Source organism: Pieris napi, chromosome 14 (assembly GCF_905475465.1).
Source record: "Pieris napi chromosome 14, ilPieNapi1.2, whole genome shotgun sequence".
NCBI lineage: Eukaryota > Metazoa > Arthropoda > Insecta > Lepidoptera > Pieridae > Pieris > Pieris napi.
The window spans coordinates 988806-1013697 of NC_062247.1; the positions used below are offsets into that span (position 1 = coordinate 988806).

At 36.6% G+C, this 24892-nt stretch overlaps 1 protein-coding gene across 8 annotated transcripts; it reads right to left on the reverse strand.

The window, feature by feature from the left end:
- Window positions 1–44: 44 nt before the first annotated feature.
- Window positions 45–18657, reverse strand: LOC125055776 (protein abrupt). Of its 8 annotated transcripts, none has more exons than XM_047658363.1 (14): window positions 18549–18657; window positions 17824–18014; window positions 13616–13779; window positions 13281–13396; window positions 12175–12316; window positions 11567–11744; window positions 9063–9199; window positions 8164–8323; window positions 7724–7768; window positions 4566–4707; window positions 3887–4024; window positions 3545–3741; window positions 3257–3442; window positions 45–2746 (listed from the first exon to the last, which is right to left on the reverse strand). In XM_047658363.1, the coding sequence occupies exons 2-14, from the start codon at window positions 17837–17839 to the stop codon at window positions 2346–2348; spliced, it is 2022 nt and encodes a 673-aa protein (XP_047514319.1). In that variant the 5' UTR covers window positions 17840–18014; window positions 18549–18657; the 3' UTR covers window positions 45–2345. The 8 variants fall into 8 exon arrangements, with proteins under 8 accessions (XP_047514319.1, XP_047514322.1, XP_047514320.1 ...); XM_047658366.1 differs by lacking the exon at window positions 18549–18657 and adding an exon at window positions 18235–18524 and having other exon boundaries at window positions 13616–13767; XM_047658364.1 differs by lacking the exon at window positions 18549–18657 and adding an exon at window positions 18304–18523.
- Between the last annotated feature and the right edge of the window lie 6235 nt (window positions 18658–24892).

Genomic DNA, 24892 nt, shown 5'->3' on the forward strand with positions numbered 1-24892 from the left:
CTCACCTCCGCTTAAAGGAAATGGCGGGCATTAAAACAACCATATTCAAAACAATTATTTTTTATTTTCTTTATAATAATGTAGAGAAGCGGCATACATCTAGTACACTAACGTACATGGCATAAACATGGCGAACAAATAAACATAAATATTATCTTCTAAATCATTTGCTAATCTAAAAAAACACAATTTTAATGAAGAGCATGAGACCTTTCGGCATTTTAACATTTTTTTGTGCTTTTATTATAAACTTAGTCGCAAGAAGACATGCATACATATTAAATAGTGCACAAACAATCATGTTCATAGAACATCGAGACACCTAAGAGAGAACTAATGAGGTAAGATAAAAAATGAACTTTCCAAGTTCCAAGGTAACTAAACATAATTTATACAATACTAGAGCATGACTTAGAGTCCTAATTAATAATAATATCTTCACTGGTATATAAGAATATGTTTTAACAACTTGAACGATTGGTATTATATTGATTAATTATGTCAATTGTCATTGTCCGAAAATTTTCCTGAAAGATCACCTAAAAATAAAATTTCGTATGTAATAGCCTCATGCGTAATTTTCACATCAGTATAATACCAACGCGCTGAATATTTAATCTGTGGTATGCAAAACTGTGTTCAGAAAAATATATTCATCACATGGTAACTATTGCTTCTGTACCGTGCTTTAACAACTATGAACTGTTTGTGGTAAATATAATCTAAAAGTACTATAACATCGTGTTTAGCACACTTCTCTAAACAAAGTTTATGTACAGTCGAAATAATTACTCACTATGGCAACACTGATAACTGTCAACAAGGTTAATGTATAGGCAAACACAAACCGACTTATTTCTTAAATCTCACTAACACACTAACATAATTCAATTAACCCGTAGTACTTATTCTATTGGGGAATCGGATAAGCTACCACACTGTCTCTGGGCAATTGACATTGACAACAAACTGACGTTTTAATAAACATCCCTATTCTTCATACGATGAATTATTACAAACAACTGCTAGTTGGTTTATCTCCATAGTTCACAGAATTATATTTCTTAATTTATTGTCTATGTTAATGGCCATAGGTCAGTGTGGCAACTGTACAGATTCAAAAATCTTCCATATAAAAGGTTAAATGCTCCATCTATTGCTCTATGTTCTCTTTGAATAACGTGAATACTAAGCTTCGGGAAGTAAATATATTTGTGACTCGCTTACCAATATCCTTACACTAAATAACTATAACATTGTACTCTAAAAAATATGTATAATTATTGAAGGCTAATATGAGATTGTAATCACAGTATTTGTTAAGTAACCAGCCCACATCATTACTACAAAATAAACATTCTTGTACCTAGGTACGATCGGCCTAGACATCAATGTACATAAAACCACACTTTCCATTTACATTTATTAGAAGGCAACATCAAGGTATACTTTATTTATTGCTTTTGTTATTTCTCTATAATTTACATATCACCAAATAGTATATACAACGCATTACCCCATTTGTAAGTTATATGTGAATTTTAACCGTTCGAAAATTTGAAAAATTCAGTCTCAAGACAAAAAGATGTTAAAATTTAGAATTTGTCCGTAAAGAACTATATAAACATATATTTTCTTTCCGATTCGTAAGCGCTTACGAATATTATAGTATATTTTAAGCTCTGTTATTTGTTCGTATACAAAGATATCTGCTCAGTTATAAATATAAAATGTGCTCGAATACACGGTAATGCTCCTCGGGCAATACTCTACTATTGTGACACAGTCTAAGTTCCTCTAGTGAGTGCATTCACTATTAAAATAAACATTACGACTCTACGAACGGCGCTAAACCGCCGAATGACTTGCATATATTTACCTACAATATACTCTATTTAGTATATATAAATGCAATCTGCAAAATGCATAAAACAACAGTTATATCTATAAATTGTATAAAATATTAAATAAAATCTATTGAAGTGAGGTAGATGGATGGAATTTCACAATTTGTGTGGATATATATTTTTAAATCGACGCCGAATTGGCGCATTTGAGGTAGCTGGATGGAATTACTATGTAAGTACCCTACGTGACGGGGTATTACACGAGTCACTACACTAGATTACAATACTACTAAAACAATCTCAATGGCGAGTCAAAACGGGTTACTAGTGAACATGGCTTGGTCGGGTGAGATGTCTACGGTCAACCGTAACATTGTGCAAACCGAACTTACCAGTGATGGCACTAGACATTCCACGGGTCAACAATAAACGACAACATAACACACAAGCACCGTTTCAAAAACCATTAACAATGTCAGTTTCGCACAATACGTTATTTCATGAGGCGGCGGCTTTGTTGTCCTCTTCGGAGAACTCGTCTTCGTGCCCCAGGATCTCTTGGTCTTCCGACATGTGTATCCTATTCCTGTCGTCATCATTGTAGCCTTTATAGTAGTCTTTGTTCAGGTCTTTCTCCAAATCCTGTCTGTCGGTTTCATCGCTGATGCTGTCGTTTCTTTGTCTCTCCTTTCCCAGGTCCAACGGCTGTTCAGAGTCGCGCATAATGTCAGGCTTGCCCATATTCTCTGTGTACTGCCTTTGCATTTGTTTGAGGAAGCGTTGATGCGCAAGAGTCGTTGGTGGCGGTGGGAGAGATCCCATTTGTGGCGACGGTTCGTCGTACGTTTTTCTTTCCATGTGCATTGCGTTCATTTGTGCAAGTTTCGCTGCGTTCATTCCTTCAAGTAAAATAAATTAGCTATAGCGTTTTCGTGTACATATATCTTAATCTAATATATATAAATTATGTGTCACGTTGTTTGTCCACTATGGACTCCTAAACTACCGAACCGATATCAATCAAATTTGCACACCGTGTGCAGTTTGATCTAACTTAAAAGATAGGATAGCTTACATCTCAATTTATAACCGCAATATTATTTTATTGCAAAATATTTGTTTATTATTTGATAGTCGCCATTTTAACAGATGGCGCTGTGTTGAAAGTACCAACGTTTCACATAAGCTACAATTTAATGGCATAGCCACCAATAAAGCATGGTGGTCCCCATAACTGGTGTTCTCCTATCGTTTCCCTTGAATAGTTTACTACTATGTAATATAAAAAAAAACCTTAGCCACAGCAACGCTTGGCCGGTCTGCTAGTAATAATATATAATTGTTCAAGATTCGTCCCAAATAATTTTTGTGACTGCCAGATTAGAAAATACAGTATTAGAAATTCTTACCAAAAACATTTTCTCCGATGTACTGAAGGTAAGTGTCCAATAGTGCTGAGCCGCCTCCGAAGCCAGGAGGATAGTCATCATGTTTCATACCCGTCATGCCATGTGGAAGGTTCTCTACAGCCTTTGCTGTCACTGCCCGGACCGCTGGCACTTTTGTTATTGTCGTATTGGTCAAGTTGTTTATATCTAAAAGAGGTTAAACATAAATCAAATCTCCATTATGATCTCCAGGTGATTCTTTATTAACTCTTTAAAAAACCCTAAAAATTACCGAGCGAAATGACTTACGTGGTGGTGAAACGGGAATACTGTCTTGGTATTTCGACTGGCTTAAATCATCATGGTCGTTGTCACCACAGATAGAGCTGCTCTCAGAAGCCGCAGATTTTGCGTCCAGCTTTATGTCAGACCTGCGAGGGCCTGTTGGAGACGCTCGAGCTCGAAGCTGTTCTGGCGATACCTTTACACCGGCTTTTGCTAGTAATCTAAAAAGTGTATTTAATTATACAGTGTTTCCAATAAGAATTCATACTAAAGTATACAAAGCCAGTATAATTCTGAGGTTTACATATATTTTCTTAAGCAAGCAGTTATCCTTTTTCCAGCTAAACTAAATTGTATACAACTTACTGGCTGGCGAGTTCTGGATCAAAACGCGTAGGCATTTGCAGCACGGGCAGGTCCTTTGTGGAGATACCTCGGTGTTGTCGCGACATGTGGGAATGGAGAGAATTGCGGGACTTGGCAACCGTACCGCAGAGCACGCATCTAGTTACAAAATTAATTATTGAGTTTTTGTATTTAGAAGGGGATTTTTTAAATTAAAACCTAAACAAAAAGTATTTTTAAGCTGTTTAAAATCGACATAGGAGTTTTTAAGTCAAAGAAAAAGTCCTATTCTACTAGATTCCACAGTTGTCGTATAATGATTTTTTAAATTCAAATTCAAAAATCATTTATTCATATAGGTAACAAAATGTACACTTATGAACGTCAAAAAATAAATATATATATATGTATTGCTTCTAATTTTACATTTACTGCCAGTTCTCGAATCAAGGGCGTAGAACGGAAGAGAGGAACTGGCAATATACTCTCCGCCACTCTTTAATCGCCAAGTGTTTTTTGTTTTACACAATGTAAGGAGCTGCAACCATTACACCTTTTTCCACATGCCATCTTAAGTAATTAATAATTAGAAAATAAATTAAAAACATAGATTTGTCCTCTATTAGCAGGCATGGTGAAATAGGAGCCCTTACATTCTCGTGGCAATAACAGTAATATTAAAATTTGTTTAAATATTCACCTGTAACCCGGACACACGGTGTGTTTGTCTTCGAGATGAGTTCGCAACGTGTGCGCCGATCGGTAGATTTTACCGCACTTCGGGCACGGTCTGGGATCGGTAGCTCTTACGCGCAGCAAGTCCTGTGTTCGTCGACATCCACCTGAAAGTATCAAGGTTTTAAATTGCGTTTTCGTAAACTATTCCACGTCCTTACTATCCTTACCTGTTTTCCTAAGCGAGTGTTAATTGAAAATACATAATCTACTTCGTAGGTTTATTGTTATGTTTCATATAAGCAGACAATTTCGTTGGGTAAAAATTAAATTACGTATATACGATATCACTAATACAATCGCAACTAGACTCGTTACTCACATTGAACATTTGGTTATGGGACTAAAATTGTACGCTTAAAATATTTATATTCCTTAAATACAATGCCTCACAGGCGTCAGGAACAATTTTATCTACTTCCTAAATTTCATCCGATTAATATATTCGGAACTATTTCATTCCTATCGCATATATTTTTTTAATGAACAACCCAGTCTTGTGGTTTTAACCAGTATGCATGGAACTTTATAAAACTAATAAAATATGCCATTGTTTTGATATTGAGCTGTTTTAGTTAGCTCTAAGCGAGCATTGAGTTTTTGTGTATTTAACGCGATTACTCCATAAATATTTTACCCCCAGTAGGTACTACCTTTATTGATAAACTCGGGATGTGACCGCCATATTCTTTAGGAATCATCAGTCTTTATGCGAAATATAGCAGTTTAAAACCACATTGACGTATTGTGTTCTCTCACTTTGGAATTGCGACTTCTATTGAAAAATATGTACTCTCTATAAACTATGTAGCTCTATATATTATATCAGAAAATATATGCGAACGGAAATATATACAAGATTCATAAATTTCGATTTCTACGTTGACTAGATATGTTTGATTGTGCACGTCGCCTACAAGGCTCTAAACGGACTTTAAAAAATAAACCCTATTTTGTTGAACATATTCTTTCTTATCTATTGCTTTGAAAGGCATTTGATTTCATTTAATTCTATTTCGTATTGTCTTATCTATGGTCAAAATATAGAAGCTTGGTGTGCAACAATTTCTCGATTCTAAATATTGCAGGCACTTTTGTATTTGTATATTCTTGTAAAAAAAGTAGGCCAGAGAACGGTAAATCAAAAATGTGTTTCGCTAAAGAAACTGTTGCACCGTATTCTAAAAACATCGTTTAACTTACACAAACCGATGAATACGTACAACCAGAATACCTTCATGAATTATATACATGAAAGGTTGTTTCCGAAAATTGTTCTTTATAATTTAAAATACGATATATCTACTATGTTAGGAACTTAAATATAAAGAAATACATGAAATTGAAGCAACAATGGAAGTTAGAGACACGTTTGGAAGGGAAAAGAATCTCTTAGTTGCTCTTCGTAAACTATCAATGGCACCAATCATCACAAGTCATAATGCGCTTTACAACTATCTCTCAGACGGCACTGAAGCAATCGTCCATTCAAATATCAAAGCCGAAATTTCATCGACATTTCCGATCTTATCCAGTGCGCGTCTAAGTTATACTTAAAAGTATCAGTCTATTCTACTACAAAAATAATTTCAGTCAATTTACTCTACAGTTTTATACAATGTTTACATACGAACAATTACTGCAAAATATGAAAATGCATTGTAGAGATCAATATTCGGGTTCCTCTGTAATAAAGCCCACTCCCACTCTCACAGCCTTCAGCTTTACGATAGCTAACATCTAAGTCTTTCGTCAGGAATCTCAGTTTGTCCAGCCGCAGCTCCACTTGAGCGTCTTCATTTTCTCCCATTGCCGTCTGTGCTTTATCCTCATGTGGTTGCGGACCGAGTTGGGGTGCGCGAAATACCGGGCGCAAGAGGCCACAGGGCACACCGGACTGTCCCGGGGATAGTGGGCCTCGAGGTGCAGTCGCGCGTATGCCAGGGAGTCCAATATCGCGAAGCACAGCGGACACTGCAGCCGCTCGCCCGGCAAACCTTTGTCGCCCTCAAAGAACTTTAGCGAGTCGCTCCCGCGCTCTTCCCTTTCCGCGTGAACGCTTATCGCCGGCTTTGCCAACACGCCGCGCGCGGCATCTGCAATGCCGACACTAATATTACTCAACGGTTGGCAAATCCGACGATAAACGGGCCTATCTTTGATACATGGTCTAAAAATATCGCAATAACGGAACGTCGGCGCCGGCCCGCGGGTCGACGAGCGGGGGAGCGAAGCGCCTTCTCTAAGAGTTCTGCCGCTGGCGAATGCCGTGCGCTTGCAGCTGGTGGTTGATGAGGTAATGCTTCGTTTTGCACCTCTTCCCGCAGTGCTGGCAAGGAAACCACTGGTCGCGGTCGGTCTGCGAGTGCACGTTCAGCATATGCTGGCGCAGGTTGGACGTGGAGGAGTAGACGCGGCCGCAGAGCGGACATTGCGGCCGGTAGCCCATCGCCGCCCCGCCCGCGAGAGCCGCCCCTGTAACACAGAGGCGGCGGTTAAAAACATTTACAGGCTATTGTGAGTGTATCGGTCTAGTTCGGCGGACGGGGCGGGATCGCGCCTCCTCTGTTTGACGCCATGTATAGAGTTCATGTGGATCTGCATGTATTGACGCGTTTTGAAGCCCTTGCCGCAGACGGGACAGGCGTGCGCCAGTTCGCGCGCCGCGTGCACGTTCAGAATGTGCTGCTTGAGGTTGCTATTGTTGCTGTAGAGCTTGCCGCACTCGGGGCAGGCGGGCTTGGCCGGCTCACCGTTAGCGTAGCCGCCGCCGAAGGCGTAGCGCTCGTCCTTGGCCGACTTGCCCTCCCCGCCGCCGGCCCACGTGGCTCCTGGGGCAGACGGAGCACGTTCAGTCGCTCGCCCTACTCACTACTCATTCTTAGAACTATCTCTTACGCCGACGCTTAACTTCCATTGTCGCTATTGCGTATCGCTCATTATGTAACGTATTTGTTATTTTATCGTTAATGCTATCGCATGACGCAGTAATTCATAATTAATGTGTTCTAACTGTTTAAGTGTAATGTTCTAGTTCGATCTAATTGCAGTTATATCTCCGCTCTAATTATCATTATCATTACTGCGTCATACCGAATATTAGTGGTAAAAGAGTCAACTCACCGAAGTTATCTGGTATGCCTGATGGACCAGGTAGACCGGGGAAACCTACACAAGAGAACAGTGTTACTTGTGGGAATCGTGGGTCAAATCTTACTGTGTTTGCTTATGTATTTAGTTCTCCCGCTTAGATCACGTGTTGCAATGGATATAAGCGTAGGTATGTTAAAGGGTATAAGACATTTTAAATTAAGAATTGAAGATTATACTCAAAAGGGATTTATCCGGGATGAAAATAGGTGAAGAAATTTTCTAAACTCTCTGTTGTTTCTTAATCGAAAGAGCTTTGTAAAGTGTATTAAAATTTTATAAAAAGAAAAACCTTCTGGGGAATACGACTAACACTACATTGTTTATACTCAATAGCTTTTACGATTCGAATTCTAGGAAAATTATATCTACTTACTGAAATATTCAGAATTATATAAATAGTTTTGCCGTACCAGGTAGATTAAGTAGTCCAGGAAAGTTGTGTGGTAACGCTCCGTTGGTGTTGGCCATGGTAGCTGGGTCGTCGTAATCCACCGGTTCTTGTTTGGTCCTGTTGTCTCCTTCTGTGTCACTCGCGCCAGCATCTGATGATGACTCCTCACCGTCTCCTGACTGAAACGACAATTACGTGTGATAATTGCAAAAGTAACAGTTTTTTTTTATGGCTCTGGCATGGTTTGTGCATTAGCCAGCGTCAAGTATGAGATTTTTATAATTCGTTCTTTTTGCCTTAGAAATTCGACCATATCCTCCATGTACGGTTTAGGCACTCACCCGGTACCGCACAACCCTCCCAAAGGCCGAGAACAAATTTTAAATTAAATTAAAACTTGCCCTCGAACCGGGAATCGAACCCGGTACCCCTCACCTAGCTGTCACTTAATAAGACCGCTAGGCTATGAGGCCCCCAAAGTAACAGTTGACATCTTATTTTTTGGTACTCTGGTGGTATCGGGATAGCAGAGTTGTACAAAATGTGCACTTAAGTCTGCGCACACACTGCATTAATAACACGCTGAGACTCTAAGGCCGTAGGTTTGATCCCCGGCTGTGCACTAATGGGCTTTCGCTTGAACAATCAAGAAAAACATCGTGACGAAACTGGCTTGACTTAGAAAAAAAACAGCGTGTGCCAAGTAAAGGAGGCTGTTTGCCTATTAGGTTGATAAATGATCATGAAACAGATACAGAATTATGAGGCCTAGAACTAAAAAAATTGAAGCGCCACTGATTTTGTATTAGAGATTAAGCACATGAACATACTAAAGAAATAAAACGAGAAATTATGAAAAAATTTACACGAAATGTTACTTACACGTATTATATAATTTAACAAAAATAGTTAGCTTACCAGATTATTGGAAACATTTGACAAGTGTGGGTTTTGTGCGTTTTCCAAAGCGTGGCTGAAGAGCGCCATCTCGTGTCCGTTAGTTGCAAGTCGCTCTGGGCTGCCCTGCGACGCTAACAGTTGCTCCGTCCTACACCGATAAATTGAAAACCTTTTAGTACGACCTTTGTGGAAATTTAACAATATTTTACAGTAAAAGAAAGCTTTGTCCACGTTATAATACTAAGTTTTTATACCATCTATCCTTTAAAAATAATAAATGTGCAATGTTAAGTATATATGAGGATAGGTTAAATTTTTATAACTTGGAATCTCTGAGAGTTCGTAGAGCAAACATCGACTTGCTATACCTATTTAAAGTAATTAACGAAATTGTGGATTGCCCAGAAATTTTAGAACGTTTATCCATACAAGTTCCTCGGGTCGGGAGTCGTTTGTACAATCGAAGATGTTTTCACATCCTATATTGTCGAACAAACGTTGGCAGAAACTCACCAATTAATAGGTTAAGTATGTCGCTACCATAATGATATTGCACAGAGTTTTGACATTTTTCATGGTTCTCTGGCCTCAGCTAAGAGTAGAATTAGGACTCAGTACCGATAATTTATTTTCTTGGTTCAAATAGTTTAATTCTTTTATAGTTTGCATTTTTAATTTTTATGCTTGTTTGTATTTAACACTGTTTTTTGTATCTATGTACTTGATTTCGCTGGTCGTATCCACATGTTATCATGTATATCATGTTAAGATGAAATATTTTTGGAAGCGAGAAGACTGACTTTATTTCGCAGTAGTAACAGTTTCCTTAAAATAGTAAGTGTAATAATAGTGTTTGTTTAATGTAAAATTTCAATTACTTTTTTTATCTATTAATGTACTTAATTGACTTTTAATATCCGTTTCTTATATTTTGTTTAACAATGTAATCTGTTTTCTTTATATGTATATATGTGTAGCTGTAAGATTACTTATGAATAGATATTTTATTTATAAAAGTGTTAACTTCGTTACCATAATATACAAAATCATACACAAAAACAAAAAAGCAGGAAACATAAGTTACTAGGCAATGGTTACAAATATTTGTTTTTATTAAATTTATGTGAATCAACGACAACGGGTTTAACCTCTAAATAATTTAATAATAAGTATTCAAAAAATACGTGATTTCTATTTCAACATTTAAATTTTTTGATAATTTTCCTCAATTGCAGAGTCGCTGTATGTCCAAAATTGTAACTACGTATATAGTATAAAATTACAATATAATATGATTCCAATTTTGAATATATAATATATTATTTATATTAGTATTATATGTGAAAAACTAATATTGTTGTATCTATGTAACGAATAAACTTAAAAGCTTCTAGGTCGTTTTTAGAAATTCTTTCACCATTATCTCTATAGTCGAATTTTTAATTAGACGAAGTCAACTGACGTTTACGGTGTTGTCAGTTTTTAATGAAATAAAAATAGTGTTGTGACAAAGTAAAAACCCGTGAATTAATGATCGGTGATGGCAATAGTCGCCGCGCCACGCTTTGTAATAAGACGTCAAAAAACTGATTGTAGTTACATAGTACTAGTACCTAACTTATATCAGAGCACTTTTATACAATTTTGAAATAGAAATAATATTCTTTTATTGTTTGAAATGATTGACTATTCACACGCATTGTTCATTCATCTGATTGAACAAGAACTGAACGCATCACTATTACTTTAAATATGGCAACATTATTTTACAAAGTGACATTATCTACTGTCAGTTGGCTTCGTCTAATTAAAAATACGACAGTAATACAGATTATATATATTTAAAACATTTAGTAATGTCATCCTATAAGTCATAGATAAAATCAAAAACCGTAGATGGCCACAGACAATATAGCACATTTATGAATCAGAATCGAATAAAATCTTTAGTCGACGTCATTTTAAAGTCGATAAGGAAACTAATTTGAATTTCTAGGCATCCATATGGTCATTTGCAATTACTTTACCGTTTTTATGTTGCTCTGAGCGTATTTTTAAATGTTAGTTTTCCACATTTGAATATAAATGATTGTGTAGCGGATATTATAGCTGTCATCGAAGATTAACTATTTATAATTGCTAGAAAGTGGGGCGACGGTTAATAAGCTTGGATAAAACGTAAATAGAGAATTCATCGATTAAACACGCGTAGGTGTTTTCTTAAATATAGAACGATTGTTCTAATTTGTGGCGAAATTTTACTTGTTTTCTTATTGATTATAATTCCGAAAATAGAACAAAATTAATAGTTAACGAGTGATATTTTGAATATAGAAATACAAACGAAAGTATTTGTCATTACTACCTACTTATTACTATCTACTGGCAGATAGAGAGAGAGAATAAGAGTTCCTAAAAAAAGAAGAAACAGTTCAAAACCACCTTCGACTGCTGCAACCATTGGTTTATGCTCATTACGTTAGATGCTACACCCTAAAAAGAGAGGTTAAACTATATTCACCTGGTCTTCATCTGCGCCTGGTATAAGTCTGATGATCTGGCCCTCTTAGGTGGTGGCGTGTTATTCGCTCCTTCGTCTGGTCGTCGGGACCGTCTGCCCTCTCTTTGTGTGTCACGGCCCTCCCTGGACCCTCCACTACCGGTTTCTGTCCACGACGATGCCGACTGCTGAAGGATAACCTTTATTAATAAAAACTTATGTATTTAATTGATACAATAATCATAACATTTAGACGCCCAGAAAATTATAGGTATGCAGACTTTTCAGTTGCCCTATTATTACAACAAACGAGGAAAAACTAGGAAAAGGAAAGTCTATGAAGGAAAACTGCAATATTCAATGGTCAGATTTTGATGACTTAATATTAAAATTCTTAAAGTGGAATTGTTACTTTCGTTATTGAGATGTTTGGTTATTAAATTCAATCTTGAAGATTATATATTTCGTACTAAGGACTGCTTGTTAAAATAACTGTAATGGCTATTAAACGACCCAAGTGTTTACAAAATAAATTTTATTATACATGATATCGTCAATAACATACAGATTTCATAGCTCTAAATGAGAATTAAGTAAAGAGAAAAGAAATAAAAGTCGTCAATTACTCACGGGTGAAGCCTTCTGTTCAAGTGTGGTGAGGGGTGCTGGTGGTGGAACATCTGTAAGACCTCGCACTTGGAGCAGTTGAGCTGCCCGCAGGAACTCTTTGAGTTGCTCTTGGCCGATGTGAACCTCACCCTGATACATGAACCTGAAGGAAAACTTATGTTAGGAACTAAGCTTTGGTAGTCGCAGCTCACATACTTGACCTTGACTTGTACTTAATTGCGAGGTCAAAGGATTTCAATTAACTAGAACTTAGTTGTTATTGATGCATAGGCCAATATATTTAAAAAAAAGTTTTTTTTATAAAAAAGGAGGCAAACGGGTAGTAGGCTCACCTGCTGGTAAGTGATACGGCCGCTCATGGACACTCTCAATGCCAGAGTGCTCTTAGAGTGCGTTTCCGGCCTTTTAAGAATTGGTACGCTCTTTTATTGAAGGACCCTAAGTCGAATTGGTTCGGAAATACTTGGGCAGTGGGCAGTTGATTCCACAAAGTGGTGGTGCGCGGCAAAAACTGCCTTGAAAATCGCTCAGTTGTGGGACGGCGGACGTCGAGGTGATACGGGTGGAATTTCGTATTCTGTCTCGACGTCCGATGATGAAACTCAGCTGCAAGTATTAATCCGAACAACTCCTCTGAACACTATCCATGGTAAATGCGGTAGAAGATGTAGAGTGACCCCACATCTCTACGCAACGCTAAAGGATCAAAAAGCCCTAACCGATACGTTGACTTGCAGCTTCCACACCAGCATATCCTCTGCTTGTGTCAGTGCAGTGCTGGTCTTTATTTGGTCAGACCAACAGCTGGGCGTTCGAACCCGACTTCTTCCATCACTCCTCCCTACCAACTTCTCGAGACTATTCGGTTCTGTCCTGGCAATATAGCCAAAGTAGCTAAGAATCCGTTTATAAATGATAGTCGACAGTCTTGTGGTGATCCTTAGTTTGTTGAAAATGGACTTATTGGTTATTTTTGCAGTCCATGGTATTCGTAACATTCCAACATCACATCTCAAATACCTTTATCTTTTTTTTAAAGTATATAAACTTATATTATCATGCCTTAGAATTATACTTAACTCCTTTCGAATTAAATAAATAAATACCTGAGTAAGCTCTCCATATCTTTGTCGTGAACGTCTCTCAAGATAACGATGGGATGCTGACAAGGATTCGCCTTTAAAAGCCGTCGAAAGTAGGGACTGCACGCTGATAGTACCACCTGGTAAAGAAGTGTCATTTAGGAAACAAACACTGTCATTGAACAGATGGATCCGTCTCCAAATAATAGCTGATAGAGTGAGGAGCTGCCAGCAGCAGATCTGGCAGTAAATCTACCTACTTGTCGAGATTTTAGTGCAGCCAAATAGAGGATCTTTTCATATATTCTACTTTAAAAATAAATATTAAAACAAGAGACAAAGTAACAAAGTGTCCTTACCTTATGTGCTGTAAACGTTGCGCCTGCGCATGCGAGTGTGACATCAACGAAATCCTCTTCATCCCGGAGCCGCCTGAAGGAGGAGACCATAGCCGAGTGGAAGTCGTTCCATCGCAATGAGTATTGCTGTTCACCGCCGGCCGCGGCGCCGCCTGGGTGCCACACTAGTGTTACAAGTGGACAAAATAAATATGTATAGAAAGAAAAATAAAACTCTTAAATATATAGGGGCTATATATATTGTGTCCGTACTCAATGTTTGAATATATCTTGATCTAGATTAAGATAATATTTAGTTAATATGGTGTATACGATAGATACGTGATATGCATATATTCGTGACGTCTCTAAAAATAAATAATTAAATAAAAATCTGACGGCATTATGTATGCACCCCCTTGTATCGCGTTTAAAAATGTTTGCTAATAATTTTCTTGTAGGCGCTACTGAACAAATGCGTCACTATAACTTTTTATGTCACTCCCAGATTAATAGAGCAAGAATCGTTTAATTGTATAAAGTTTTAAAAATACTTTAGAATTATTTTAAAGTTGAACTTAAATCACAAATGGCATCGTTTAATACAATGAGTGGAAATTTGAATTGTAAACAGCCATTGCCGGCCAGCTGTACATTTATGCAGTATTCAAAATGCGAAATTTATAAAACTCGGGAATAAAACATTGACTTTAAAATTGAATTTAGGCAGGGAGATTCTCTATTTTAGCCGGGGTTGACCAAATCTAGGTTTTGAGGCCAAAAAGCTATATAGAGCCGTGAATAAAACTCATAGGTAAGCACTGGAGCTCTGTATATCTCTAATAGTAGATTAAAATGCTTTCGAAAATTTTATTCATGACGATTCATGTTTCAGAATATCGAGAAGAAAAAGGTTTTATCATTGGACAATGTCGTAGCGTTTTAAAGAGTCATTTTCGCTAAGTCTCGTATCTGAATCTCAGCCAAACTTTGTTTCATTTCTGAGATACTTTTAAACAAATACATATTTTTTTATTCTGGATCCGAAAGTACATCGTGCTATCGAGGTGACAAATAAAATACAATTTAATCTAACAAATAAAATAATTAACACTAATGTAATTTAAGTGAAAAAAACCACAAAGAAACTCGTACAAGGAAATCATCGTGAGGAAAACGGCATTTCATAGAACCAAAAATCTGTCACAGATAAAGAATTATAGTTGTCTATAAAAAAAATTAGAATTGTGAGAGGTTAGACGGATTCACCGTAAATACAAATAATATATTTTCACATAATAATTAGAGACCAATTGAACACTTAGTGAGAGAGATAGATGGTGCCAGTTGACTATAATCTAAGTAAAAAAATATTTTTATATAATAAGTATATTATTACTTATTAATATCTTTATGGATAATATCAAGGAAATAAATGAGACTTAATGATTGATTTATACGAAGCGCGTTGAAACTAGAAGAATCGCTTTGAATATGAATCAGCCTATCAAGTATAATTAAAGTTAAAAAGAATTTTAACAAAACAAACGGTAAATGATACCGCCCATGGACACTCTCAATGCCAGAGCGCTCGCGAGTGCGTTGTCGGCCTTTTAAGAATTGGTACGATCTTTTCTTGAACGAATTCGAATTGGTTCTGGATACTTAAGTGGGCAGCTGGTTCCACATAGTGGTGGTGTGCGGCAAAAACTGCCTTAAAAACGCTCAGTTATGGGACGACGGACGTCGAGGTGATACAGGTGGAATTTTGTATTGTGCCTCGACGTCCGGTGATAAAATTCAGCTGCCGATATTAATCCGAACAACTCCTCTGAAGACTCCATGGTAAATGCGGTAGAAGACGCAGAGTGACCCCACATCTCTACGCAACGCCATATAAAAATATAAAGCATATAAAAAATCACAATTTAAAGGAGCAAATCGTTTACAACGATTTAGAGAGGTGCTATAGAAGAAAATTCGTTTTATAATTAAATAATGACTTGGTTTATAAACAAATTTAACAAATTGTGTAAACTACGCAAAATTAAATGCGGATTTATTTTACCGTTGTTTACGATCTTTTAATTAATAATTGCTTTAGCGTTTAGAGATGACGTCATTACACAAATTCAATTAAAATTTGATAACACTGAACTATTCGAAGTTTTATTGATCACTGGACATTAAGTTTATTAATTCAATTTTTTTATGTAAGACACGAGCCTACGGGACAGCCAAAAATATGACAGTCATTATTGTGCGTTGCCGGCCTTTAACGCGGAGTGCACTCTTTTTTAAAGAATTGGAGGTCTTATCTCCAAGGGAAGACCGCCAACGGGAATACATTCCACAATAGATTCAAGATTGATGTGGAAAATCCTTGCATGACTCTCTCTGGGAGTTAAAAATTACCAGGTAGATGCAAAATTTGCCTCATTCTATTTTAGTTAAAATCGTACAAATTGTTTGGATTCCCTGGAATAGATTGCTTATCAGCAATAAGTCCTGTTGCAATTTAACAATAATGTTAATAAATAATAACTAATGGTTAGTTATTTATTTTACTATGGTTAGGTATTGCAAGTAAGAAATAGTTAAAACGTTTCCACTGATCTTAAACTAACGATATAATATAATTTGTAAGCGAGTCACTAAACTTTCTAGTAATTAAGAACGTTTTTGCGTTTAAAATTATAATTTCATCCAGATCGAGACTGAAAGCTTTCGCCTCACCCCAAGTCCTGTAGGATCGGGGGTATGGGGGGCATTGGGTGGGGGTAATATCAACGAACTCATACGTACGTTGACGTACGCGATATATCTACATTGTTGGTAAACAACTGCGTAATGCGTGACGTGATTAATGAAATTAAAAGTACCTATATATATAGAGACACAGGACTAGTGGTTCGATCGTGACTCCCTGAAATCGTGTGTAGGCTGTGCCCCAATGGACTATTCATTTTATGCGCAAATTCGTATGGTGAACACATGGGAAAGACGGCGGTAAATCTTAGGGTAAGAGAGACTTCCCACGACTTATGACTTGTGTTTGTCAATTCCAATATGTTTTTGCAATACGGAAATCACAGCGCTATTCGGCCCTGAATCAGGGTTAGACGAAGGTCTACATATCTATGGATAGAAAATGAACAAAGAAATGCAATTTGTGGCCAAAACCCATGTAGCCCTTTTCTACGATAATTAAAAAGTAAAAAGTCTCATTAATTGAATGTAATTCTTTGAGAAATAAAGTATCTTGGGACCGAAAACTACACTAATATGTCTCGGGACGAATTTTGTTCATTCGTAAACTTGAGTTTGTGCATATGCTTGATGCAATAGATGGCGCTGCACTTTTACCGATTAATTCAGTGCTCAGTCGGAATGATTTATAGTTTCTATATGAGAATTATATTCGCCGAAGCCATACATAATGATGCTTTAGTATAAATTGTTATAATATAATATTATGTAGAATGCATGCAATTTATTATTAGATAACTCTTGGTGTATATTACAGCTGTTTTCTCTACGAACCTCCTTAAATGTAACAACGACCGTTCAAAAAAGTTTCATCAATAATATATTTGTTTTAACTGTTGATAAATACTTTTGCTATAGACAATCTACAATAAATAGCACAAGATAAAATTAAAATCAATACATTTATATAAATCATACAAATAATGGAAGCATTTAAATATTGCATTTTAGTCTATAATTGATAAGTGATTTTAGTTGCAATAAGTTCATCTTTATTTCATAATTGATAAGACTTGCCTACAAGACGGATTAAATTTACAGAAAGACCTCTTTGAATTGTTGATTTTCGGACAAAAGTATGTAAATTTCGATATATTTTCGTTCAATCTCAGTTATCATACAAAGATATACAGTTTTTCGATACAAATATATACATCAAATTGTATCTGTATTTTTGTTAAGTGATTCCAAATTTTGAGATCAATTTTTGTTGAAAAAATAAATTCATAATGAGAAATTGAATTTTTATAACGTAAATAAAATTCAAAGCATAATTTCTTTGCAGTTAATAAGTACATACAATAATGAAAGGTTTTAGATGCATACCTATTAATAATTGTATCCATTTATCAAGTTTAATGTTCTTAGTAATCATTTATTTTGTAAAATCGCATCGTATTCAAAATAATCACTAGAAAATTAATAGACAGGACGTAACGTTTATTTTAGTAAATACTTACCGGTTTCGGTCGCCATGGCCGGGTGTTCTGAAGGAGACACGGCTGAATCTGTCCGTGCCCGCGAATTAAACAAATCCACTCCTGCGCATTCCACGCGCGCGCCCAGCGTCGCCACTTTAATGCCTTTTTCTCACTTGTCTGACAAATAAATCTGCGCGTCACGGCCCACTTTTAAAGCTTCAGTTATTATCCTGCAAAATATTTCCTGTTAGAGTCGATTCTTAATTCGCACCGGGGCAAGCGACGGTATTTCTAATTCCCTCGTTTAACACTGATAAACCGAAAAGGAGACGTAATGTTAAAATAAATTTAACAATTAAAATAAAACTGTACCCGTTTAGCCTTTTATATAATTTGAGTAATTTAGATAATTGTTCAATTTAATCATTAAGGTGATCAAATAATAATTACATTGATCATTTGCGCGATCATGTGAGGTTAATGACGATGAACACAACACTACTCCGAGTAAAAACGTACTGGGGGTGAGATGGCGATCGGGGTGTTAATTTAGGGCCGGTGCAGCGATCGATGTCTGCCCTGCACCGCGACAATAAGGGAGGAGCAGATAGAAATCAATACGATGTCCATCATTGCTTGCACCCCCCGCCATTCCGCCTGCGCTTTGCACCCGGGAAATGCATTTTCCGCAATACCGTCGCTTTTAGCCGATGCGGTGATTTTTCGCGATTTATGCGTTACGTAAAATTGATGTGATGTCGTACAATTTGTTTTTCGGGTGTCCGGTATTGAATGCACCGTTCGCCGGACGTGTTTGTATGTTGTACGCGCGTGCGGTTCGTGGCGCGTCACGCGGGCGACTGTCGCCCCGCCACTCGGCCGAGAATAAACAGGGGGGCAAGGGGGAAAGGGGGGGACGCGCGGGGGCGGTGCAGACTGCACGCCCACTCCGCCCCCTGCGCCGGACACTTGCACGGAAGCTCGCGGCGGCAGGCTGTCAGAGTGACCCCTTGCAAAAGCTCCGTGACGCGCATTTGACGAATGCATAGATCGATTTCGTAGCGAAAATACATGACGTATGGCGTCGATGACACGAAATGCAATGCGTAGTTCATTCGCGCCTTAGATTTATTACCAATTTTATTATACAGACAATAGGACATACCTAGTATTTATTTAAAAAATAAATATTGTTAAGTAATTCTAAATTGTAATTTCAAGTACCCAATAAAGCTGAGATGAATTAACAGCTAACGAGAGATTGGTACTTGCCTTGCACTCATATTGTTTTTCTTAAATTAATAGGAAAATTTAACATTAGTTATAAACATAGTTTTTCTAGACTAAACATAGATCTCTTTGGATAATGTGTACCCCTAAGTATGATTCCGTATGTCAAATCCAATAGGTTTTTGGTAGTACTTTTATACGCTTTAATCATACAAGTTTATTCTAAAAATAGTTTAAATAAAATTATATTTGTAATACACTTGGGACGTAATTAAATAATCAATATTAGATCGAATGTTTTGAAGATTTTCATTAGAGGGAAATTTATATATGTAATATGTATAATAGCGAAATAATAACTGAGGTAACTATATCTCGAGGTGAACACTAATGAGGTTAATGGATCTCTCTTTTATCCTTGCTTATAAAGGCATCGTAAACATATCTTAGACTCCATCTTGTCACAAATATGACCAATAATTCATGATGTGTTTTATTCATATTATGTGTTAACAAAGTTTTAAAAAGAAACATTCATTGGTGTAGATCAAATTCGACAACACAAGTTTGACAAAACTAGCAATTGGTCAAACAATTTGCGGTATTAAATTGTATATTTATACTTTAAAATTGAGTTTTAGTAACGCGCGTTCTCAAGGTTATATCCGAGCTACGGTTTTGGAGAATTGTTTGGAATGCGCTAGATTTGCGTACATTAGTTCTTATTTTGGCCACTAGTGGCGCTACCTACCTTAATATGTACTTTACAACAGTCAAATAGGCTCAAGTCTTACTTTTGTTTTAAATTCAGAACTGGACAGAGGTTTGAACACAATTCCACCTGATGTTAAGTGAGATGTGACCTATTGGAGGGCACGCCAGGAGATGTCATTATAACCGCAGCTTAAATTAACCCATATTAAATCGTCAAGGGAAGATGGAAGGTAGCCACTCCTTTGCTGTTACAAGAAGCGACGAACCCAATCGTGCAGTGCGGATCCTGGGAATGTCAGCGTGCTTCTAGATGAGTTGTTTGAAAGGGGAAGAGAGCATGAGATTGTGTAGTTCCATGGAGCATTCTCAACGTAAGTCTATACGGAAATGATTAGATAGTTATCTAATTAATTTTAATCATTTATCGTTTGTCTAAGGCATATATATAGATATTTATTACTAAAAAAAACACACACACATAATAACAATAATCAAAGAAAACAATATACTGAGAGATATAAAAAAAATTTTTTTTTTTCCTTTTCCCATTCGGTTCGTTTCAAGTGTGTAATGCGTGCGTTGGCTGTAATTGGCCCTGGCTCAGCATTATGCTGGAGCAGAATGTTCCACAGCGCTGGTCATTCTGCCAGAGACCACAGCAAAAGAATGAAAGAAAAGGAACTAAGTATAAAAAAATAAATAAATAATAATACTAGTAAAAGTTAGCAGTATAAGTATTGAAGTCTTGTGTAAATTTATAGTAATTAAAATAAAATTAAAAGTTAAGAGTAATTGTTTTGGGCGGTTTTAAAACTACATTGAAGGGTTTCAAAAATGACACTTAAGACATCAAAATGCTAATTAAAACAACATTTATAGTTATAATTAAATGTATTCGTTTAAAGCATGTTTTTAAGTATGTCAGAATAACACATTCGTCATAATTTAGATAGTCTAGATAGTCTAAGTCGTATTTTTGCATATTATCATAAATCGTATTGCATAACTGAATTTATTATTTCTGTTTATTTAAGAAATGATAATGGGTTTTCGCTTTTATTGATGATTTAATTAAATATATTAAATTAACCTATTATAATATATTTTATTTACTTTGTTTTTCTCTTACTAGGGTTGCCTGGAAGAGATCGCTTGCTAGCTATAAGGCCGCCCGTTGCATCCCTAAGAATTTATGTTATTTTTTTTATTTTAATGTAATGTAGTATTAATTAATAAATAATTTAATATAGGATAATATTTGATCTTTATAAACAAACTCGGATCCTATTAATGTTTAATTGTAAATATTTCGTTTTTCCTTCAAAGGCCGGCAACGCACCAACTAGAAATGGTTGTCCATGGGTAGCAATGACAGCCCTTTTTGAGAGTCCTATTACATAAAAAAAATGTATGAGGTATATAATTTTTTTTAAATATAGACGTCTTTAAAATCAACGGCGCTACAACCTTTTAAGGTCTGGGCTTAAATGTATATTTCTTTCGTGATCATTCCTTCTCATAGGCAAGTAGGTGTACAGCCTTTTGTGCCTGACACACGCCGTCGACTTTTTGGATATAAGGCATGTCAATTTCCTCACCACGCTTTTGTTCAACGTACGAACGTACGCGAGTATGTGCGAACATTAAAAGTCCATTGATGCACGGGGATCGAACCTACCACCTCAGGAATAAGTCACTAAAACTACTGAAGCTAATGGCCGATTTACACTATCTTAGTGTTTAGGAGAGTGCTTTAGGATAGTACTTTAGTAGACACATGTAAACGCTACTTGCTTTAGTAAACGCTACTTGCTTTAGTACGGTTCTACTTGACTTTCAAGTTGAATCAAAATAGAATCGCTTTTTATTTTTGTTTCAAGTGATACCCCTCCCGCGCCCGCGCACCCCCCGAGATCTTCCCTCGTTGTGTGTAAACACGTAATTTAGTCAAATCTTTAGGATAGTGCATAAGAGCCGTGAAACGCGTGCGTGTTTTTTGATTTTTATAGATGGCTAAATGGTCGGAAGATACAACTATCAAATTTGTGTCTGAATATGTTGTTCACGAATGTTTGTGGAACGTTAAAAACAATTTATACAAAAACAAACCGGCTAGGCATTCGGCATACACTGCCTTAAAAGAAGCCATTTTGTTTATTATTTATATTTAGTTTATTTATTTCGAATAAAATCTCGTCTTCTATTTGTTCCATAACTACAGTTAGTATTTTGCGTAGAACAGAGCGTATTTGCCGACGTCGTTGCGCGTTCATTGTGGCGCTGTAATGATACTCTACTGGAAGAAATGTAAACGTTCACTCGCAACGCACTAAAGCACTTAAGAACTTGCCTTTCAAGTTGTACTAAAGCACTCTCCTAAACACTAAGATAATGTAAATCGGCCTTAAAAGACAACTAAAAATTGTTTTTATATTACGTTGCGCTTCTGACTGAGACTATTGTTAGATTACTACAAACACTGTCTAATGTTTACTTATTTGAGAGTTAGAATCTGTGAAAGAAATAGTTAATAAAAAATAGTAAAGAGCCAGAACATTCCCTTATATCAAAACGACCGGACACTTGAGTGTAACAAAATAGCGAGGCATCCGATCATTCGTCAAGGGGGGGCGTAAATCTGGGGGCGCGAGAAGTGGGGGGTTGGGGGGGTGCTTGCGTAACCGGAAGTGCGGATTAGGAATCAATAGTGGTGTAATGATAGTTGTATTGTAATGGACGTAATGCGCTGTTACTTGCGCGGCTGTGGCTATTTTTGTTTGCGAAAAACAAACTGTATTAAAACTGTTGACTAGAAACAAATATTCCTTTTACACGCCTTTAATAGTTGTGTTTACAGATCGTGTCGGATTTAAAATAAAATGTAATGAAAGATTATAACGGACATTTTAGCAACTCCATAGAGAGTACCTAGAGACCTTTCGCCGAGTCGTTTTAGAAACCTTTCTTCAAATATTTGCTATTATTACTTTCAATATTTCTAATTAATTATGTATTTGCACTATATTCGCGGATGCTTGGCGGACCTATGCGACTTCTTCAATATAAAGAGTCCCTCGTGTGTGCTGAGATATTGCGGGCTTCTCGATTGTTAGGAAGTTTTTTGGATCTGTTCTGGCGCCTTGAAGTTCTCATGTCATTTCCACGCATAGGATATTCTATAACATATTTTCAGAAGTACCTGCTTGTCCTCCTTGTGTGATGTTCGAGAGCAAAAGTTAAATAAAATAAAAACAAAATCATTCTTTTTGCATTCTTTTTGTAACAACACTTTCGTATTTTCCTGTCAAATTGTCTCTGTGATCTGTGTCCAATTACTATTTTTTCGAATAGAGTTAACCTTAAAACTAGTTTTTTTTAAATTTTAGTGTAGTGTTTATGTAGTGTTTAAGGGAAGTTGGAGAACTATTGGCGTAGTGGCTTCAGCGTGCGCGGTGCGACTCTCACCACTAAGGTCGTATGTTCACGGCTGTGCACCAATGGACTTTGTCCGCATTTAACACTTGTACGTTTGAGCATCGTTAGGAAACCAGAATTCCAATTCAATATATGGCATAAAAATTATCTAAATGTCTTTGCGATGACCGCTTATCATAGTTATTGTTTAGCTACGAAAGTCTATTTTTAATGAAACCTTATTCCTAATAAACGTTAGTTTGTCTCTACTTAGTGCTAAAGGTCACCAAATCCCCGTGATCCCTAACGCACCCTCATTACCCTCGTGGTCTTGACGTGCCCTTCACACCTAACAAATTAGATTTTCTGTTTATTGACTTTTGCATTCATAATATATAAATGCAAATAATGTATTGCTAGCAAGAGCAGTGTATGTCTTGAACGACTATCGTAAAGTTCGGACCTCAACCTCCATTCAAGGTCGAAAAATGAATTGGTTCTCTGGGTTTTGGATATACACTCTTGACTAGCTTGGGTGGATGGTCGATGGGGCTAGATAGTCCTGGAATGGAGGCCGAGAACCAGTCGACGAAGTTTTGGACGGCCTCCCACTTGGTGGACAGATGACCTGGGAAACGGAAGGTGGATGTTGGATTCCGGAGAACAGGCCGTACTGGTAATTTAGGGAAGAGTCCAGCAGTGAACGTCAAAAGGCTGAAACGAACGAGCGACCTTCAAAACGCCATCTTAAAAAAATATATATTGTGAATATAGTATTTATACTGTGTCAGACACTATCCAATTATAGATATATTTCCACCCCTGTTTTAGTCATGCACATCAATAATATTTGCACCGCACTTACCCCCCGTGAGGGTGACGCGGGGGGCAATTGTGGGAATCAAATGCCGAACAATGGAAGGCTTCCGTGAAGGTTCTATCGTGAAATAGATCGTATATATCTTACTTTTCGACTGCCTATTATCTATTTTATTTGAGCATAGTATAGACTTAAACTATGAATGTAAAAATGCTAACAACTAGAAATAAGGAGCAGGTTTTCAAAGTTTGATTCGTGGTTTCGTTAAAATGAAAATAATACCTCAGGTTCTCCTTACCTCCCAGTAAGGTCCTTCTTACTCGCTGGACAGAAATTTTCTGCACTGATGAAGAGGTAATCGCCGAAACTGAAGCCTATTGAGGCGAAAGACAAATTGTACTATAAAAATGGTATCGAAAAATTGTTTGACCGCTATATATAATTATTGTTGAATCACTCTCGATATATTGAATAATCAAATGAAAATCAAAAAGTTTTTTTCTTTTTGCCTACGTTATTTTTCAGCCGATCTAAATTCTAATTTTTTTCTGTGAATTTAATTAAACATTGCTTCGTAACGGAGTTGCAAAAACATAAAATTGATTCAACAGTATTTTGAGTTTACGAACAACTTTTGTTGACAATTATATTATATATATAATAAATAAAAATATAATAAATACGAAACTATAACCAATATTATATTTGAACTGTGGTAAAAACTTCGGATATCTGTGGGATATTTTTATGTTCTCAATTAATTGTTTTGTTTACTCGCGATGGCGCCAACAACACTTTATAAATGTATTACTTAAGTTCTATATCTGTTGTACGTACATAAGGAAAGTGTAAATTACATGATAGGGTTAGAGATTAGGGTTCTTAGACCAGATCCAATGCTAATCACAAACGATCAAGGCCGAAGCAAGA